The sequence below is a fragment of the Thunnus thynnus genome, chromosome 6 (genome assembly GCF_963924715.1).
Source record: "Thunnus thynnus chromosome 6, fThuThy2.1, whole genome shotgun sequence".
In the NCBI taxonomy this organism is placed as follows: Eukaryota; Metazoa; Chordata; class Actinopteri; order Scombriformes; family Scombridae; genus Thunnus; species Thunnus thynnus.
The window spans coordinates 32,584,426-32,602,309 of NC_089522.1; the positions used below are offsets into that span (position 1 = coordinate 32,584,426).

Sequence of the window (17,884 nt, forward strand, 5' to 3'; positions counted from 1 at the left end):
AAAGTCAGCCTGGATGTCTCTAAACTTCCTAAATTTGACTGAAAAAAAGACAGAAGTCATGGTCTTTGGTGGCACTTTTGTGACCCACCTGGTTGATCTGGGTTCTTTGGCACAGTATCACAAGCCAACTGTGCACAATCTGGGGGTAAAAGTGGACACAGACCTTAAATTTGACAGCCAGATTAAAGCTGTGGTGAAGTCAAGCTTTTTCCAGTTGAGGCAGCTGGCAAAAATTAAACCAGTCCTTCAGAGACGGCACTTTGAGACAGTAATCCACGCCTTTGTGACCACCCAGCTGGATTACTGCAATGCACTTTATACGGGGGTTAGTGCGTCCTCCATTGCTCGTCTTCAACTGGTGCAAAATGCTGCTGCACGTCTTTTAACTGGCACAAGCAAGTATGAGCACATTTCACCTATTTTAGCTTCACTCCACTGGCTGCCCGTCCGTTTTAGGATTCATTTTAAAATGATTTTATTTGCTTTTAAAGACTTGAATGGCCCAGCCCCACCTTACCTCTCTGAGCTGCAGCACCCAGACACTCCCAGCCGCTCTCTCAGGTCAGCTGACCAGCTGCTCCTGACGGTGCCTACAGCGAGGCTTAAGCTCAGAGGTGAACCGCTGCACATTAGACAGGCCTCCTCACTGTCTCACTTTAAATCTCTTCTTAAAAGGTAACTGGCCAATAGGGATGCAGCGCTGTAACACCCGCCCACACGTGAGCAACGTAACTGACAAAAGTGAAAATAGAAACTGCGATCAGTGACAGAAAAGTGAAGAATATTGTTGTCAAATGTAACACTCAGCTATAGTTTTATTGTAAGTGTTTCCATTGAGGTCATTTTTTGGTTTCAATTTTTTTTTATTCATTTAAAAAAAAAAAAAGATTCTTGTGAGGTTTTTACTCTGTAATCATGAAACAAATTAGAAACAAATTGGTTGGAATGAAAGTTTATAGAAGTATAACTATTCAAAGTCTTTTGTTTGTCTTCTGTGTGTTTCCATCCAGCTGCAGATGTGACTCGCCCCCCTCTGACCTAACGGAGGAAGTCGTCGTCACCGTTTAGCCAGAACTTCCTCTCTGCTCTGACCCGGCCCCAGTGCACCATGGGATCTGCAGTCCTCTTTGTGCTCCTCTCCTCCCTGGTGACATCATCAGTGTGTGTGGGAGTGGGCGGGGCCAGCCAAGGTGACGGACAGTTAAAAGTTGTGCGGATGATTTTTGGTTTGAATCATCGGTTTTTTAAACAGAGGTTTGGTTGTATGTTTTGTCCTGCAGGTGGCGCCGTGCTGTGTCCTCTGCAGTGTGTGTGTGAGACGCGGCCCTGGTACACTCCGCAGTCTGTGTATCACCAGGCCAGGACCGTCGACTGCAACGAACTCCACCTGCAGAGAGTCCCAGCTAACATCTCTGCCGACACACAGGTAACACTGACATCACACAGGTAACGCTGACATCACACAGGTAACACTGACGTCACACAGGTAACACTGACATCACACAGGTAACGCTGACATCACACAGGTTACATCACACAGGTTACATCACACAGGTAACATCACAGAGATAACACTGACATCACACAGGTAATGCTGACATCACACAGGTAACACTGACATCACACAGGTAACGCTGACATCACACAGGTTACATCACACAGGTGATGCTGACATCACACAGGTAACACTGACATCACACAGGTAACACTGACATCACACAGGTAACGCTGACATCACACAGGTAACACTGACATCACACTGGTAGCACTGACATCACACAGGTAACATCACACAGGTAACACTGACATCACACAGGTAACATCACACAGGTAACACTGACATCACACAGGTAACACTGACATCACACAGGTAACAGTCACACCTGTCATGTCAGTGGTCATGTATGTGTGTTTCAGGTGTTGCTGCTGCAGAGTAACAACATCTCCTCCATCACCACTGAACTGCTGAGTCTGACCAACCTGACGGAGCTCGACCTATCACAGAACCACTTCACACAGGTAACACACACGTACGCACACACACACACACACACACACGTTTGTCTTTCTACACTTGTGAGGACCCTCGTTAACATGATACCTTCCTTGGCACTAAACTGAACCATCACAACCGTAACAACTAATCAAGTTGTATTTATGAAAATACAGTTTTCACAGAGCAGCAACATTACGTCTCCACCTCATGTTACATTTCTGTTACTTTAATGAATTAATTTTCATCCTCAGTCTACATAATCCTGATCTTTCTGTCTGCTGCTTTGTGGAGGTGTGTTAAAAACGCTGCTGTGTGTCCAGGTGAGCTCTATGGGTCTGTCTTCTCTGGGCCGCCTGGTGACTCTCTACCTGGAGGAGAACCAGATCGAGGAGTTGGAGGACTTTAGTCTGAGGAACCTGTCCAGCCTGGAGGAGCTCTACATAAACCACAATCACATCTCCTCCATCGGACCTAAAGCCTTCGCCGGCCTCACCAACCTGCTGCGGTACCTCGCACTCCTACTTCTTCTTCTTCTTCTGTTCAGCTCCAACTTCATTTAAAGTGCTGGTATTGTGGAAAACAAGACAAAATATCTTTGGAGTGGATCAGGGTGATGTAGGGGCCTCCTGCACTGTAGGATTACTCAACTCTGTCTCCTCGGTCAGAAAGTCAAATCAAATCTGTAGTCGCAGTTTGCATCGCAGCCGGATGACGAACAAGAAGATAAATGTTGGTCTCACAGATGAAATCTAATATTTGTAGCTGCCACATTAGTTTGTCTGAAGATAATGTGAAGCTTCATGTTTTTATTGGACAGAACATTATCGCTGCCTCTGTGGGCTTCTCATATGAACAGATATCAACACATTTCACACTAATCAATACGTGAACATGAACAGAGGCAGTGCGGTCTGTATTACATTTCATTTTATTTTTTAATATAGATTACAGATTAACTGACTGCATCTCACTGTCAGGTCATATTTTCTTTGTAAAAAGTCTGTTAGTTCCAGCTCACAAGTAGACAAGTCTGAACTTTACCCAGCATGCATTGCAGGTGTTCAGGTCTCCTCCCTGTCTGACTGTGTTTTCTGTGTTTCAGGCTCCACCTGAACTCAAACCGTCTGGTGGCGATCGACAGCCGCTGGTTCGAGTCCCTGCCCTCCCTGGAGATCCTGATGATCGGGGAGAACCCCATTCTGGGTCTGGAGGAGAAGAACTTCCTGCCTCTGTCCCGCCTCCACAGCCTGGTGCTGGCCGGGATGGGACTGGCCTCCATCCCCGCCGCCGCCTTCCTGGGCCTCGACTACCTGGAGAGCCTCTCCTTCTACGACAACCGGCTCAGGTGAGTCTGACCAGCGGAGCTGCTGTCTGTAATGTTCTCTCACTGAGATGCCGAGCGATGACTGACGACCTGCCGTCCTCCTGACAGGTCTGTTCCCCGGGACGCTCTGAGCATGCTCCCTAACCTCAAGTTCTTGGACCTGAACAAGAACCCAATCAGCCGAGTCCAGCAGGGAGATTTCCAGAACCTTCAGCACCTGGAGGAGCTCAGGTGAGTCACAACATACTGTCCCCGTATTCACTATATTTAACAGTCAGGTGTCCATAGTAACAGTGAAAGAGGTTTTCCTCGCTGTAATCATTCCTCCTGTTCATACTGGATATTAAAAGATCCTTCAAATGTGCTTTCAATGGAAGTGATGGAGGATAAAATCCACAGTGTGTCCACACAGTCATTTAAAAGTCTGTGTGAAGCTTCTATTCAGCTTCATCAGTCTGAGTTAGTCATATCAAGTGGATATCTGACACATTTACAGTCTTTTTAGCATCAAATTCCCTCTTTGTGTTTCCTCGGACAGTGTTTCCCTGTTGAGCTGCAGGTGGAAGTATAGTAACAATAAGAGGGACTTTGACACTAAAAAGACTGTAACGTTGAAAGATATCTACTTGATTTGACTCATTTGGACGCTGAAGCTTCATATTAGCTTCAGATAAACTTTTAAATACATTTTTGCACAGAAGGAGGACTGTGGATTTTGTCCTCCATCACTTCCATTGAAAGGTCAGTATGAACAGGAGGAATGATTACAGCAAGAAAAACACGTTTCAATGTTCATTTGGGCTCCTGACTGTTGTTTTAAGACACTTGAAAAACTGAGAACAACATGTAGATGTTGAACAGAAGAGGCCCCAGAATAGAGCCTTGGGGAACTCCACATGTCATTTTTGTCCACTGAGATGTGTAAATACCTATAAACACAAAGTAGTCCCTGTCCTTTAAGTAGGATTCAAACCAGCACTGTGCTAGAAAGTCCCAACCAGTTTTCCAGTCTGTCTAGTAATATGTTGTGGTCGACCGTGTCAAATGCGGTACTGAGATCTAGTAATACTAATACTGTAACTCTGCCACTGTCAGTGTTTAAGTGAATGTCATTGAAGACTTGAACAAGAGCAGTCTCAGTGCTGTGGTGTGGTCGAAATCCTGACTGGAAGACATCAAAACAGTTGTTTAGTGCCACAAGGTTTGATATGGGCCTATAGTTGCTCATTAGTGAAGTGTCTAGAGTGTTTAATAGTGGCTTGATGACGGCAGTGTTCAGGGCCTGTGGGAAGACCTGAGACAACCAAAAAAGAAGGTATCTGTTCGTTAAAAGTATCAAACACTGGAGTGTTAGTCGTACTAATGTGCTGTTTAGCAGTATAGTCCAGGTTTAGTGCAAATTAAATACATTTATTACACTTGGAACAAAGGAAAATTTAAACCTGTTACTTTTTACCCTGCGGTACCTGTATCTCTGCCCAGAGGCGGTGGTGGTGGTGCGTCATGATATTAAATAAATTAAACATTCTGCTGTGATGTCGTGTTATTTCAGAGTATTGTGCGTGTTGTGTTCAGTAATAACTGTTAGTTATGTTTGACTCAGTCTGAACAACATGGAGCAGCTGTTGATGGTGGAACGAGCAGCTTTCCAGAACCTTCCAGAAATCGCCAAACTGGAGCTCTGCAACAACCCGCGACTGTCCTACATCGACCCGCAAGCCTTCAGGTGACTGCTGGGAAATAACTGGAGAAACTGTCTCGTCACATGGAGACAAATTCACACAATTTCACAAAGTTTACAACTAATTTTACACGAGAACAAATGAAAGAAGAAACTAATCTGGACAAATAAAGATGAAGATCTAAACTCTCTTCCTTATTCTTTTTCTCCATTTTTCATTTTCTTTTTATCGCCTCCTTGTCCTCCTCATTCTTCTCCATTTTCTTCTCCTCTTCTGCTTCTCATTCTGCTGCTCCTCCTCCTTCCCTTCATCCCTTTTCTCCTCTTCTCCTCCCCTCTCTCATCCTCTTCTCTTGTTTTCTCTCCCCTCCTCCTCTCCTCACCTCTTTTACTCTTCTACTCTCTAATCTCCTCCTCTCTCCTCCTCTCCTCACCTCCTCACCTCTTTTACTCTTCTACTCTCCTCTAATCTCCTCCTCTCCTCACCTCCTCTACTCTTCTACTCTCCTGTAATCTCATCCTCTCCTCTCCTCTCCTTTTGTTTCCTCTCATCTTCTCTTCTTTCCTCTCCTCTCTCCTCCTCTCTTCTTCTTTCCTCTCCTCTCTCCTCCTCCTCCCCCTCTCAGTGACCTGTCCTCCCTCCGTACTCTCCTCCTCCATAACAACCAGCTGAGCCTCCTCTCTGGAGACCTCCTCTCCTCCCTCCCCTCCCTGGAGGAGGTGTCTCTTCACTCCAACCCTCTGCGCTGTGACTGTCTCTCCTCCTGGGGTCCTCACCTCGGCAACCAATCACATCTCAAGCTGCTCGAGTCCTCCGTCACCATCTGCTCCTCCCCGCCTCACCTGATTGGTCGGGAGCTGCAGGAGGTGGTGGCGGTCGCATGGGGCGGGGCTGACGGCGGAGGACCCGGAGCCAATAGCTGCCTGCCGCACATCTCTGTTCACGCGTTTCCACCTGCGATCAACGTCAGCGGCGGACAGCCAATCACACTGGAGTGCTGGGCTGACGCTGACCCCGCCCCCCAGTTCTACTGGGTCACGCCCACTGGAGACAAGGTGAGCGGGGTCGTGTGTGTGTGTGTGTGTGTGTGTGTGTGTGTTTTGGTTGGTAATAGTGTTCATCACCCAAACAAACCTTTCCTCCTGTCTTCCTGGTCAGGTGAGCTCAGAGGCCGTGGCTGCACCAATCATATCAGAGGAAGGGCGTGGCCTGAGCAGGAAGAAGAAGAAGCATCGTGTGTCTGAGCCGGGAGCGCTGGTGATCGAACACGCCGAGCCGTCAGACGCAGGTCAGGAACTAAAGCACATGTTTAGGAGAGTTTCTATGTTCGGTGTCTTTGAGGAGAAAAACTGAAATGTGAATGCAGAATGAGGAAGAACAGCGACTCCTCACACTTCACTGCTCCGTTGTCCTGTGTTGAGGTTAAAGCTGCATGCTGAAGCAAAATACTGTTCTCTACATTAAAAATAATAAAGTTCTTAACGATATATAACTCAAAGTCTCACATGTAAATGAGACACCAACTGGAGCCGATCAGTATCAGTTTTGTTGTGGTATTAAAACTCTCTCTGTGTGTCTCAGGTGTGTATACCTGTGTAGCGTGGAACATAGAGGGAGCAGACACAAAGAGCGTCTCGGTGTTTGTGGACTCTCAGGGGTCTCTGGATTCGTGGTCGGACAGGGGGAGCTGGCAGGGTGGTCAGCCCGGCCGAGAGCAGCCCTGGCTGGGGAACTCGTCCAGCGCTGCAGCCTCTCTGGTCGTGCTGGCGAAGGTACCTGCTGTGTGTTTTTCATCTTTTGTAAAGCACATTGTGTTTAATCTTTTTTGTATGTAATTAATAATGTTATTAACATCATTAACGCTCCTTGAATGAATTCATCAGTGGAGATTAACATGTTTCCTGTGCAAGGTGGTGCACGCCCAGTCGGTGGTGCTGGAGTGGAAGCTGTATCCCAGCGGAGGAGCTTCATCTGTGGGTCAGAACCAGCAGGACGCCCCCCTACCTCTGCCCCGCTGGACCAGCGCCACCGTGCACATCGACAATCCTCAAATCAGCTACACCGCCAAGGTGAACGCATCCGCCATCCCTCCACCCTCCCACATGTGAACTAATGCTGTCCCTTCACTGGAGGGAGCTCCAGTACTGTCAGAATCACCTCAGATGGAGAAATAAGAGCAAATATCTCATGAAAGTTTAAAGGTCATTAGAGACTTCACATCTGTCTGACATCGACTGCATCACAGCCACAGACGGCTCTGATTGGCTCGTTCATTTGACTTATAAAACACAGCACACATCCGGCCTGAGAGCGAATCAAAATTTTCAAGTGATATGAGTCAAAATTAAAGGATCATTCCGCGTTATTTGAAGTTTATTACAACATCAAATTTTATTTTTCTGCACATATTTTATATCACTAAAATAAGAATAAAATCTCATATTACATTAGAAATACTCCTTCTTCTTAATTAAAATTGTGATCAATAACAGAATGTTTTAATAACCAAATCACCTTCAAATCCTGTCTGTATACATCTACATGATTTTTGCTGCTATTTTCTGCCAAATTCTTTCAAGTATTCACTCTAAAAAAATATGTTTGTGATTCAGCCCATACGTATGAAGAATGAAGAATATTTTGTCCAACTTGTTTCTCTGTTTCTTGTCTTTATGCTATTTTATTGCTCTTTGTCCTGATTGTAAGATGGCAGGTTTCAGGCCAACAGCTGCTAATATTTTTCACTGCTTTGCTGTTTTGCCTGCAAAAAATGACTCTACTTAAATTGATTTAACTTAGTTCAACTTAAGTTAGCTCAGCATAACTAAACTCAACTTAACTTAACTCAGCTTACTTTACTTTACTCTACCATTCCAGTAATTTTGTATTTCTGATTATTTACTTGTGAGAGATTGACTAAAGAAAGATGGAAGAACTGTACAAATTTCTGCAGCAGAGGTCGAGATGTCCTGACTTTTAAACTCCCAAAACACTGGAACTACATTTCCCATAATGCAACTGGATAGTGTCTTTCATTAGAGCCTACCTGCTTAACCAGTTGCACCATTTCCTGTAACTTTGTTTTTGTCTTCCAGGTTCCTGTGGATGTTCAGGAGTATAACCTGACTCACCTCCTTCCTGCCACAGAGTACCACATCTGCCTCACCGTCTCCTCCTCTCCTCCCTCCCCCACCTCCCCTTCCTCCTCCCCCAGCTCCTTCCCCACCGCCACCACTCCCTCCTCCTCCTCTTCCTCCTTCTCCTCCCCCTCCTCCTCCTCTCCTGTTCACACCTCCTGCCTCAACGTCACCACTAAGGAGGCGGGTTTCTCTGTGGAGCTGGTGGCGTCGCGGCGCAGCAGTGTGGCGTTGGCAGCCGTCATGGGCTCCATGTTCGCTCTGTCCATCATGGCGCTGCTGGTGGTCTACATGGGCCGCCGCGTGCAGCAGCACAAATCCTGCGGCCACTCGCTGAAGAAGTACATGCAGCACGCCACGTCCATCCCTCTGAACGAGCTGTACCCACCGCTCATCACGCTTTGGGAGAGCGAGGCCGAGAAGGACAAGGACGACAAGGAGGAGGAGGAGCGGGAGGGCGGGGAGAGGGAGGAGGAGGCGACGGGGAGCCAAATCGACACAACAAAGACTTACATGTGGTAGCTGGAGGAGGGAGGACGGGAAGGCGAAGGGGACGTTTTAAAATTATAGAAAGACAGACATGCGAGGAGAGTTTCAGGAGGGACGAGGACGACGAGAAGAGAAACTGGATGGATGAAAGTTGCAGGATGCACATGTGAGAGAGAAAGAGAGGAGAGAGAGAGAGATCATGTGACTCATTGAAGAGCCAGACAGACTGGAGGTATAAAATATTTAAAGATGTCGATAACGAACACATCTGGCTGCTGAGAGAAAAAGGGAGGAGAACTAAATGACGGATAAAAACAGTGACGCTCCATCTGCCCAAAACACAACATCACACCCATCAAATTCACATTTAAAGCACCATTCTGGTGTTTTTTTTCATGTTTTAGACTATTAACTTTCCATCCCTGCTGATCATAAATCCTTCATCAGTTTTTAAATTGATTTCCTTCCTTTAGACACACATCAGTTTCATAAATTTCTATCAAAATCTGCAGAGAGAGAAATAATCCACCACAGATGATGTACAGTCAACTTTAATTTTATAATCATGTACTAATGCAGCTGAGAGCAAACTTCAAAATCAGTTTATTGTTTGAGCTCATTTAAAAGCAACAAGGTGAATTACAGGAAACTAAAAAGTACTTTAGAATAAATAAACGGGTAAATGTGGATAACAGACAGAAAAAAAGCAGTCATGTTTTAAAAAGACTTTAAAGACTTTAGTCTAATCAATTCCTTTTTTTTAGGTTGATATTCATTGTTTAACATAAACACATTAAAAAAAAAAACATTTTTGATAAGAATTGTAACCGAGATAAGAACTGAGCAGGACTTGGCAGTAAAAATAAGTTTAAAAAAACAAACAAAAAATACACAAAATTTGAATTTTTCAATATTTTCTTCATTTTACCACACAAAATAATTGATGTGTTTTTTGTATACAAAATTGTTACTGCTACTTTGTGTAAAGGTACCCTGCAGAGTTTTGGCTTCATATTATTACGAGTGGGCCTCTATTTTGTTTGTTATCATGGACACATGCACATGGATGACATGATCAATAGTCCTGCTGATGGTTTCACCCAATTCCACTGATCACCAAGTGGCGTTAATGCACCAAGAAATGCAGCAATAAAGGCAGGGAAGAAGAAGAGCAAGTACTGTAGTGTTGGCAAGAAAGTAACAGAAAGTAAACAAGATTTGCATTTAATGGGCTAAAATATGAAAATAGACCCATCTGTTTCCATCAAACCAGGTTTGTTATAAACTTTTCTCACAGCATCAGTTTTTATTTTATCACCACCCGGGCAGCTGGACGTCCTGTAGAGACACCAGACGGACAGACATTAACAGAAGAGGTTGATGGGTTTGTTTTCCCTAACATCTGTTTCTCAAACTGAGGGTCGGGGGCCTGTAATTGGGCCGTCAGCTGGTTTGAATGGGAGCAGCATCTGAAGAGACCTTTTAGGACAGATGAACTGTTGACCTGTGAGTCCAGATGTTTTCTACTCACCTCTTTCCTCTCCTTTCATTTTCTCTTCTGTCCTCCTCCCCCTTGTCTTCTCTCTGTCAAGCACACTGACAGTAATCGTACTGTTAAAAAAAAAAAAAATCAGATTATTGTAATTTAGTTCATCTGATGAACACGAATGCAGCACTAACACTCAGCACAGGCAGCCATGTGGAAGATTTCACTCTAAATGTTTTCAGCGTAGCACTTAAAGGTCCCGTATTCAAATGTTCAATTTTTCTTAACATAATTAATACTTATAAAAGTTATTTAATGGAAATAATGTTGAATTAAGCTTTAATTTTACACACGAGTACAACACAAGGATGTCCACTCCTTCCCTCAATATTTGCCATTTTCATAGAACCATTAGTTATCCTGCAAAGCTCAAACATGCTGGAGTACAAACCACCAATATAAATCAAACTATATCACTGTATGCAGACGATATATTACTTTACACCCAGAATTTTACATTTAAGCTTATCTAGTTTGCATGATTCCTTCTGTCTCGCCATGTACCTCCAGAATAACACTTTTTTTTGATAAATCTTTTGGTTACTACTTTTGTTGTCAGTTGCTTTAATTACAATATTAGAAAAATGAAGAATTGATTTTAATTTTACTGTCATCAGGCAAGTAAAAACTTTCAATGTATGAACAAAAACAACAGTTTTTAAGCTGGATGACGGTGCACACATGGTGGTATTTATTTAAGGGTTGCAACTTTGTCTTTACAAACATTTTTTTGTCTGTCATCACTACATTTGACTCCCAGAGAACTGCAAATGTTTTTCTAAAGAAATAATTCTTTGATGATCTTTGAAAAACCCAGAATGTGGTTTATCTACACTTGACAAAGTTTTAAAGGTATTTCCATCTGGATCAAAAAACATTCTGTCCACAGTGCACAGTGAAATGTAAACGCCTTATTTTCTATATAAAAATAATAATGTAATTAATAATGGAAAAAAAAGCATAAATTTACAAAACTGATAATGAAATGTTTTAATTTCGGTTGATGTTGTACAAAACTAGAATGAACATATGTCATTTCCTGCCATTGTTGCCAACTTAGAGACATTCCCGCTAGATTTGGAGACTTTTACCCCCCCTTTAGTGACTATTTTCCCAAAAAAGCGCCTACTTCTTCCAGGGAACTCCTTGTTCTTTGTTTTCATCCTAAATTATTAATGTGACCATTTAAGTTTTTTTTATAGTTTAGAGGTTTAGAGGCAGAGTTTACAAAAATGAGTTGATTCCAGTGTCTCTCTATTCATGACACTTCAGTTCTACACAAGCGGCACATAGCATGGTTTGAGGCTGAAGCTGATGCAGAAGTGCCACTGAGGGCATTTTTAAAATTATTGCTCCGTTAATAAGATTGGAAGACTTATAGCTGCTTTGATGTGTGTCATGTGGGTGGTGATTGACAGCTGTGATTGACAGTTGGCTCACCTGCTGCTCTCCCCGGCTCCCGCTGAGTCAGACTATTGCCGCAATATTTTCATAAGTTTAATGATATTTGATAATGATGCCTGCTGTGTTATTTAGCAAATGCCCAAGTGTGCAGCAATCGTTCCCAGTAAGCTAGCGTTAGCTTCAGTCTGAGGTGGCGCGGATTGTTTCCAGAGCCAAACGTAAAAGAGGGCGCTGAACATAAGCTGCAACTCTGGGCTTCAAACTGGCTCCAATGTAACCAATGGGTGACATCACAGCTCGCTATGTCCAGCATTATATACAGGCTGTGGTTCCACAGTTTGCACACCTTTATAAAAAGATTTAGATTTTGATCAGAGGTAGATTTAGATGCATATTGATGAGACGATAGCAGCTTGAAAAATAATAAAAGCAAATGGTAAAGCTAATTAGTTAAGTTTAGCTTGACACAATTCTTTTAACTCAGATTCAAATTAGCATGTGATATCACCTAGCGACCTTTCAAGCTACTTTTCACTGATAATAGTTGCAACACTGTTTCTGTATATTGAATGTTTTATGATCCAAATGTGCAAAAGAGTCTTTTCAGCAGATTCTGGAAATACACTGTCAAAAAGAGATTTCAAAGGGATCTACAGTATCTTGATGCTGAGTTCTGGGACTCAACAAAAGAGAATACATGAACACATGAGAAACTTCTTTTTAACAAATAGTTTGGCAGTAGTTTCAGGTGTTTTACAGGCTGTTTTGCTGCATTTGCTCTTGTTTGTGTTTTTAGGGGGAAATGTCCTCGGTTAACTCAGTGTAAAACTTTTTCCTCTGCTGCTCTGGTGATGACAGGTTTCTCATCATAAAACCAGCGATACACCTCATGTTTTCCAGCCTGCAGAGCTCGTCCTGTGTGATCAGGACTTCAGTCTGCACATTTATTCGCTTTAAGTTCAGCTTCAAACCAAACAAACATCAAGAACTTCCTGTCTGAATACGGGACCTTTAACCTTCACTTTACTTGACACGCTGTCTCAGGGTGCAAAATTAACTTTTTTGTCCACTGGTCAAATGGCTCGTGAATGTTTACATTTTACCAGCCAGTCAGTACTTGACCATTGTTTTTTTGGCTGGTGAGTGAAGCAAACCTACCAGCCACTTGCATATTTTACCGGCATTTGGCTTGTGGCTGGTGCTAATTTTGTGCCCTGTGCTTCTTCATCAGCACAGCATGAATGCATAATTATTATTATTATTATTGCAATTATTCAGTGGGCCGTGCATTTATTCTGCATCAGGAATGTGTACAGTGGTTGTCATGGTGACAGTCGTCCATGTATTAACCCTGCATCCATCCTGCTTCAGTTTCATTTAAAAAAAAAAAAAAACAAAAACAGACAATCCAAAACTGTCTTAGACCTGTGTGGTCCTGCAGCAGGATGGATTCAGGTTAAAGCTCAGTCACTGACAGCACTGTTACATCCAACTTTATCGACACCCTCTGCACTGACACTAACAGTGACCACGTTGTGCTTTTGTTTGTCACAAACGCAGAGTTGTAACCTCTGACTGTTTTATATCCTGTAACACTGAGTTATTTTGGGTTTGTGGAGTTTTTAGCTGTTGATGACGTTGCACTCGGGAGGCGGGTGGTGCTGCATGCCTTTGCACTCATATTTAGGACTGTTTGTATGAAACCTCGTCTGTGTGACAACCTGCAAACTGCTGGAAGAGCTGTGGGTTCGATCCCAGCTGAACCAGCGGCAGAGTTCTGCAGGAAGACTTCTAATGTTACACAAGCTAAGTGTTTGTACAGAAGCACCCTGCATTCACCAAAGAAAAGCAGATATTATCTCAGATATCAGATATAATTATGACTTCCATATATCATAATTATGACTTTGAATCACATACATTTACAAGATAGATTACAAGATATATTCATAATTACAGGATACAGAAGTCATGCTTACAAAAATCTGACATTTACAAGATCTGCATCTCATTCTGAGAGTTTTCGTGTAATTGTGACATTTGAATCTCATAATTGGGAGATGCTGGGTCATAATTACAAGATACAGAATTCATTATAACAAGAAAACGATTACATATTTATGATATACAGATCTCATAATTATTAATTGTTTTCATATAACCATGACATATTAATCAATCTCATTTATTGTTAATATATATATATATATATTAACAATATATATATATATATTATTATTAAATTGTTTTGTCGTAATTATGAGTAATGATTACAGGATAACATTATCATTATTATTATTTAACATATAATTTTCTTTATTAATACGATCCGTATCTCATGGTATAATTTTTAGTCCTCTGAATTATGAGATATGATCTCATTATTATGAGATGCTAAGACATAATTGAAACATATGGAAGTTATAATTATGAGACAAATATCTCATTTTTAAAATTTGTATCTAATAATTACAAGTTTTAAGATAGTTATGAGTTTTCATGTAATTATGAGGTACAGCTTTTGTAATTATTAGATACATATATACTGTGTCTCATAATTGTCAGATTGTTTTCTCATAACTAGGAGATAGTTTTTACATAATTGCGAGATATGTAATCACAAAAATAATAATTTTCATATTAATAAGATCTGCATCTTGCAATTATGATATATTTTACACTTAATTACTATATACATAATTATGAGTCATGATTACAAGACATACAAATCAAAGTCACATAAATTTCATATATACAAGATTTGTATCTTGTAATTATGAGTTTTCATGTAATTATGGGGTAAAGCTTTTGTAATTATTAGATACATATCAATCAATCAATCAGTTTTTATTTATGTAGCGCCAAATCACAGCAAAAGTCATCTCAGGGCACTTTTCACATAGAGCAGGTCAAGACCGTACTCTTTAATTTACAGAGACCCAACAATTCCCCCATGAGCAGCACTTGGCGACAGCAGTAAGGAAAAACTCCCCTTTAACAGGTAGAAACCTCAAGCAGAACCCAGCTCTTGGTGGGCGGCCATCTGCTTTGCTACTGTGTCTCATAATTGTCAGATTGTTTTCTCATAATTAAGAGATAGTTTTAACATAATTGTGAGATATGTAATTATGGGTCATGATTACAAGACACAAAAGTCATAATTTTCATATTTACAAGATCTGCATCTTGCAATTATGATATATTTTACACTTAATTACTATATACATAATTATGAGTCATGATTACAAGACACACAAATCAAAATCACATAAATTTCATATATACAAGATTTGCATCTTGCAATTATGAGTTTTCATGTGATTAAGAGGTACAGATTTCATAATTATGAGATACGTATCTCATAATTGTAGGAAAACTATCTAAGATCCATACGTCATAATTATGAAATACAGATCTTATAGTTTGTCATAATTATGAGGTAATATCTTTGGTGCTGAGTAGATTAGTCAATCAGTGCTTTTGATCAATTGATTTATTGTCTTTTATCAGCAAAACTCAAAATCTCTATCTGAGCTAAATATTTTTGGGTTTTGGACTGTTGGTTGGACAAAACGAGACATTTAAATGCGTCACTTTGAGAAACTGAGTTTTCCACTATATTTCAGACCAGACAACTAATTGATTAATATGAAAAATAGCGATAATAGTAGTTAGTTGGAGCTGAATGCAGCGTGTCTCTGGTCTGATAGATACATGATGGCTGTTCCTTCTTTTGTCCTGAAACTATCTGGATAAAGAAATAATGAACTCTTCAGAAATAAACTGAACAGGTTCCACGTCTTATGAAATGTAAATCCAGACTGTTTGAGTTAAACCCACAGCGTTAAACAAACAGTTCAGGTATTAAAATGATCCATCAGTTTGCAGGTTTGTTGTTCAGACTTTTAGCCAAAAATTCCCTCAACTGTCTGTCAACCAAAACACTTCAGGAACACTCAAAGGATGCTCTGGGCATTTTAAAGATATAGATATATATATATATACTGTTTTAAAGATGTTTCTTTGCTTCTCTGGTTCCAACTTCTACAATATGAGGATTTGCTGCTTTTCTCTGTTTTCTATCATTAACTGATTTAAATTGATTAATCAAGAACATAATGAGCAGGTTCATCACTTATGAAAACAGTCAACAGTTGCAGCTCACAAAACTCAAATTTAAATATTTTCTTTCATTGTTCAAATGGTTTTTGCAGACGTAGTTTTTAGTTTGAGCTTTAAAGGAGCATTAAAGGGTCAAGATGTCTGGACTGAGTGTCCACGAGCAACACATACACGACTACAACTGTAATTTTATAGTTTTATTAACTGCAAAATTACATTTTGCTTGTTTGAGATTGAAGACTTTGAAAATGCCAGTTTGGCAAAAAAAGGTCTCAACACAAGGTTGGACTTTCAACCACATATACGACCAAAATCCCACAATAAGGAAGGAAAGGAAAGGAAACCATCTCAATGACAACTGAGCATCTCCATCCACTGATGAAGTCCACACAATGAGGCTGAAAGCTTCAGAAACCTCTCTGACTTAGACCTTGTGCTGAGACTTTTTTGGCTTTTCTTTGTTTTTTTCTTCTTGAAAACATCAAACAAAAGATGATACTTGGATCTGATTTCATTCAGTCTGAACCTATGAAGAGAGTTGAGGGTGAAAACTGAGCGGCAGTGGTGCCCTCCGGTGGCCAACAGGGTGAACAACCAGAAACAATGACATCACACTTCTCATGTCATTTAAATTAAACTTGACAGTAATATGCAGGGTATTTTGTATAAAGTGTAATCGCTCTATATTTGAAGACAACTATTGCTTATATTATTATTATTATTATTATTGTTATTATTATTATTATTATTACTCAACACTGAGCACAAACTGTAACTAAAGACGTGTGTGTATGTGTGTGTGTGTGTGTGGGAGGGGAAGATAATATAAATACACACTTTGTCACTCCTGAGCCTGGTGTCTTATTACTAACTCATGTATATAATATATATAATGTATATAATTTGTATAATTTCACTCTGTTTGCAGCTGCCTCAGCTGATGATGATGATGATGAGGGTTTTGTTCAGTGGTGGAATATAACTTTAATTACAATATGAGGTACTTTATACTTCTACTCCACTATATCTTAGAGACAAATATGGTTGTTTTCATTCTACTACATTTATTTGACAGATTTAGTTATACAGTGCAGATTCAGATTATTAAACCAAAAATATTATCAACTCATAAATTATAATATATTTTTACAGATTATACTACCTGGCAGCATATAAAGTAGTTAAGATTAGCTGCAACATTACTGATACACAGTAATATAACAATATTATAATCCAGTAATATAAAATATATGATTCTGAAATGGGCCATAATGAGTACTTTTGTATTTGATGGCCTATTTTGATTTTACTTTTACTTAAATAACATTTTGAATGCAGGCCTTTTACTTGTAACTGAGTATTTCTACTTTTACTTAAGTAAAAGATTTAAATACTTCTTCCACCACTGGTTTTGTCTCATGTAGTGTTTTAGCTCCAGCTTAATGTTCTACAGTGATGTTACATTAATGTTTTTACAACCAGCACTGAGCGACTCGACGCCTACGAGCCAAAGAGCTGCTGGAAACTCTGCAGGTTCCTGAACACAACTCATCTGCTTGGTTCTCCAACATGAACTGAGCCGTTTCCAGGATTTTATTTAATTACAACATTTAACATTTTATTCCTTATTTCAAAATTTCAATTATAATGTCTGTAATTTTTTTCCTCATTACATTATGGTCTGGTACTTCAGCTGATCAAAGCTCTTGCATTTGCAGTATTATGAGTATTTTCCCGCCATGCATTCAAATCACAAGTTAGTGACGTGTTTTCCATCAGCCAGCGGTGGATCCACCAGAGAGGGAAGGTGGACTTAATGCAACAGACTCGTTCTTCAAGTCACTTGTGATAGTGTGACGTCACACGGCGACACTGTTTGGATCTCTGGGAGGTTGAGTGAGCGAGCTCCAAAACACACACCTGCAATTACTGCTTAACGCCAGATGGCGCCGCCAAAGAGAGGGAAACGGAGGTCTTCAAGATTGCCACTTTAATATTGTGAATATGTTTGGTATATTGGTATGTAAATGTAAATAACTAAACAAAGAATAACGACATAAAGACTACAATGTCTAAATGCAAACCAGGACCAATCCAGAATAGTTGTCATTGTCATTTTTGTCAAATAACACAAAATTACACTTGTATTTCATCGTCCATCTCTTCCCCAGTTTCACCAGTTAG

The 17,884-nt window shown here is 40.7% G+C and overlaps 1 protein-coding gene across 1 annotated transcript; it reads left to right on the top strand.

Annotated features, from left to right (window-relative positions):
- The first annotated feature begins 1,008 nt into the window (after positions 1-1,008).
- si:ch211-180f4.1 (uncharacterized protein LOC100144405 homolog) lies at positions 1,009-13,767 on the top strand. Its single transcript, XM_067593443.1, has 12 exons — positions 1,009-1,190; positions 1,281-1,426; positions 1,918-2,019; positions 2,317-2,501; positions 3,099-3,341; positions 3,429-3,551; positions 4,924-5,046; positions 5,628-6,057; positions 6,161-6,290; positions 6,584-6,774; positions 6,913-7,071; positions 8,098-13,767. The coding sequence occupies exons 1-12, from the start codon at positions 1,109-1,111 to the stop codon at positions 8,659-8,661; spliced, it is 2,478 nt and encodes an 825-aa protein (XP_067449544.1). The 5' UTR covers positions 1,009-1,108; the 3' UTR covers positions 8,662-13,767.
- Positions 13,768-17,884: the final 4,117 nt, after the last annotated feature.

What these genes read in the sequence shown, in the direction of transcription:
- si:ch211-180f4.1 (XM_067593443.1), top strand. Translation starts at nt 1,109, where the DNA reads ATGGGATCTGCAGTCCTCTTTGTGCTCCTCTCCTCCCTGGTGACATCA. An exon ending in AGTGGGCGGGGCCAGCCAAG is followed by an intron (nt 1,191 to 1,280) that starts GTGACGGACAGT and finishes TTTGTCCTGCAG; the next exon opens with GTGGCGCCGTGCTGTGTCCT. An exon ending in CACAGAACCACTTCACACAG is followed by an intron (nt 2,020 to 2,316) that starts GTAACACACACG and finishes CTGTGTGTCCAG; the next exon opens with GTGAGCTCTATGGGTCTGTC.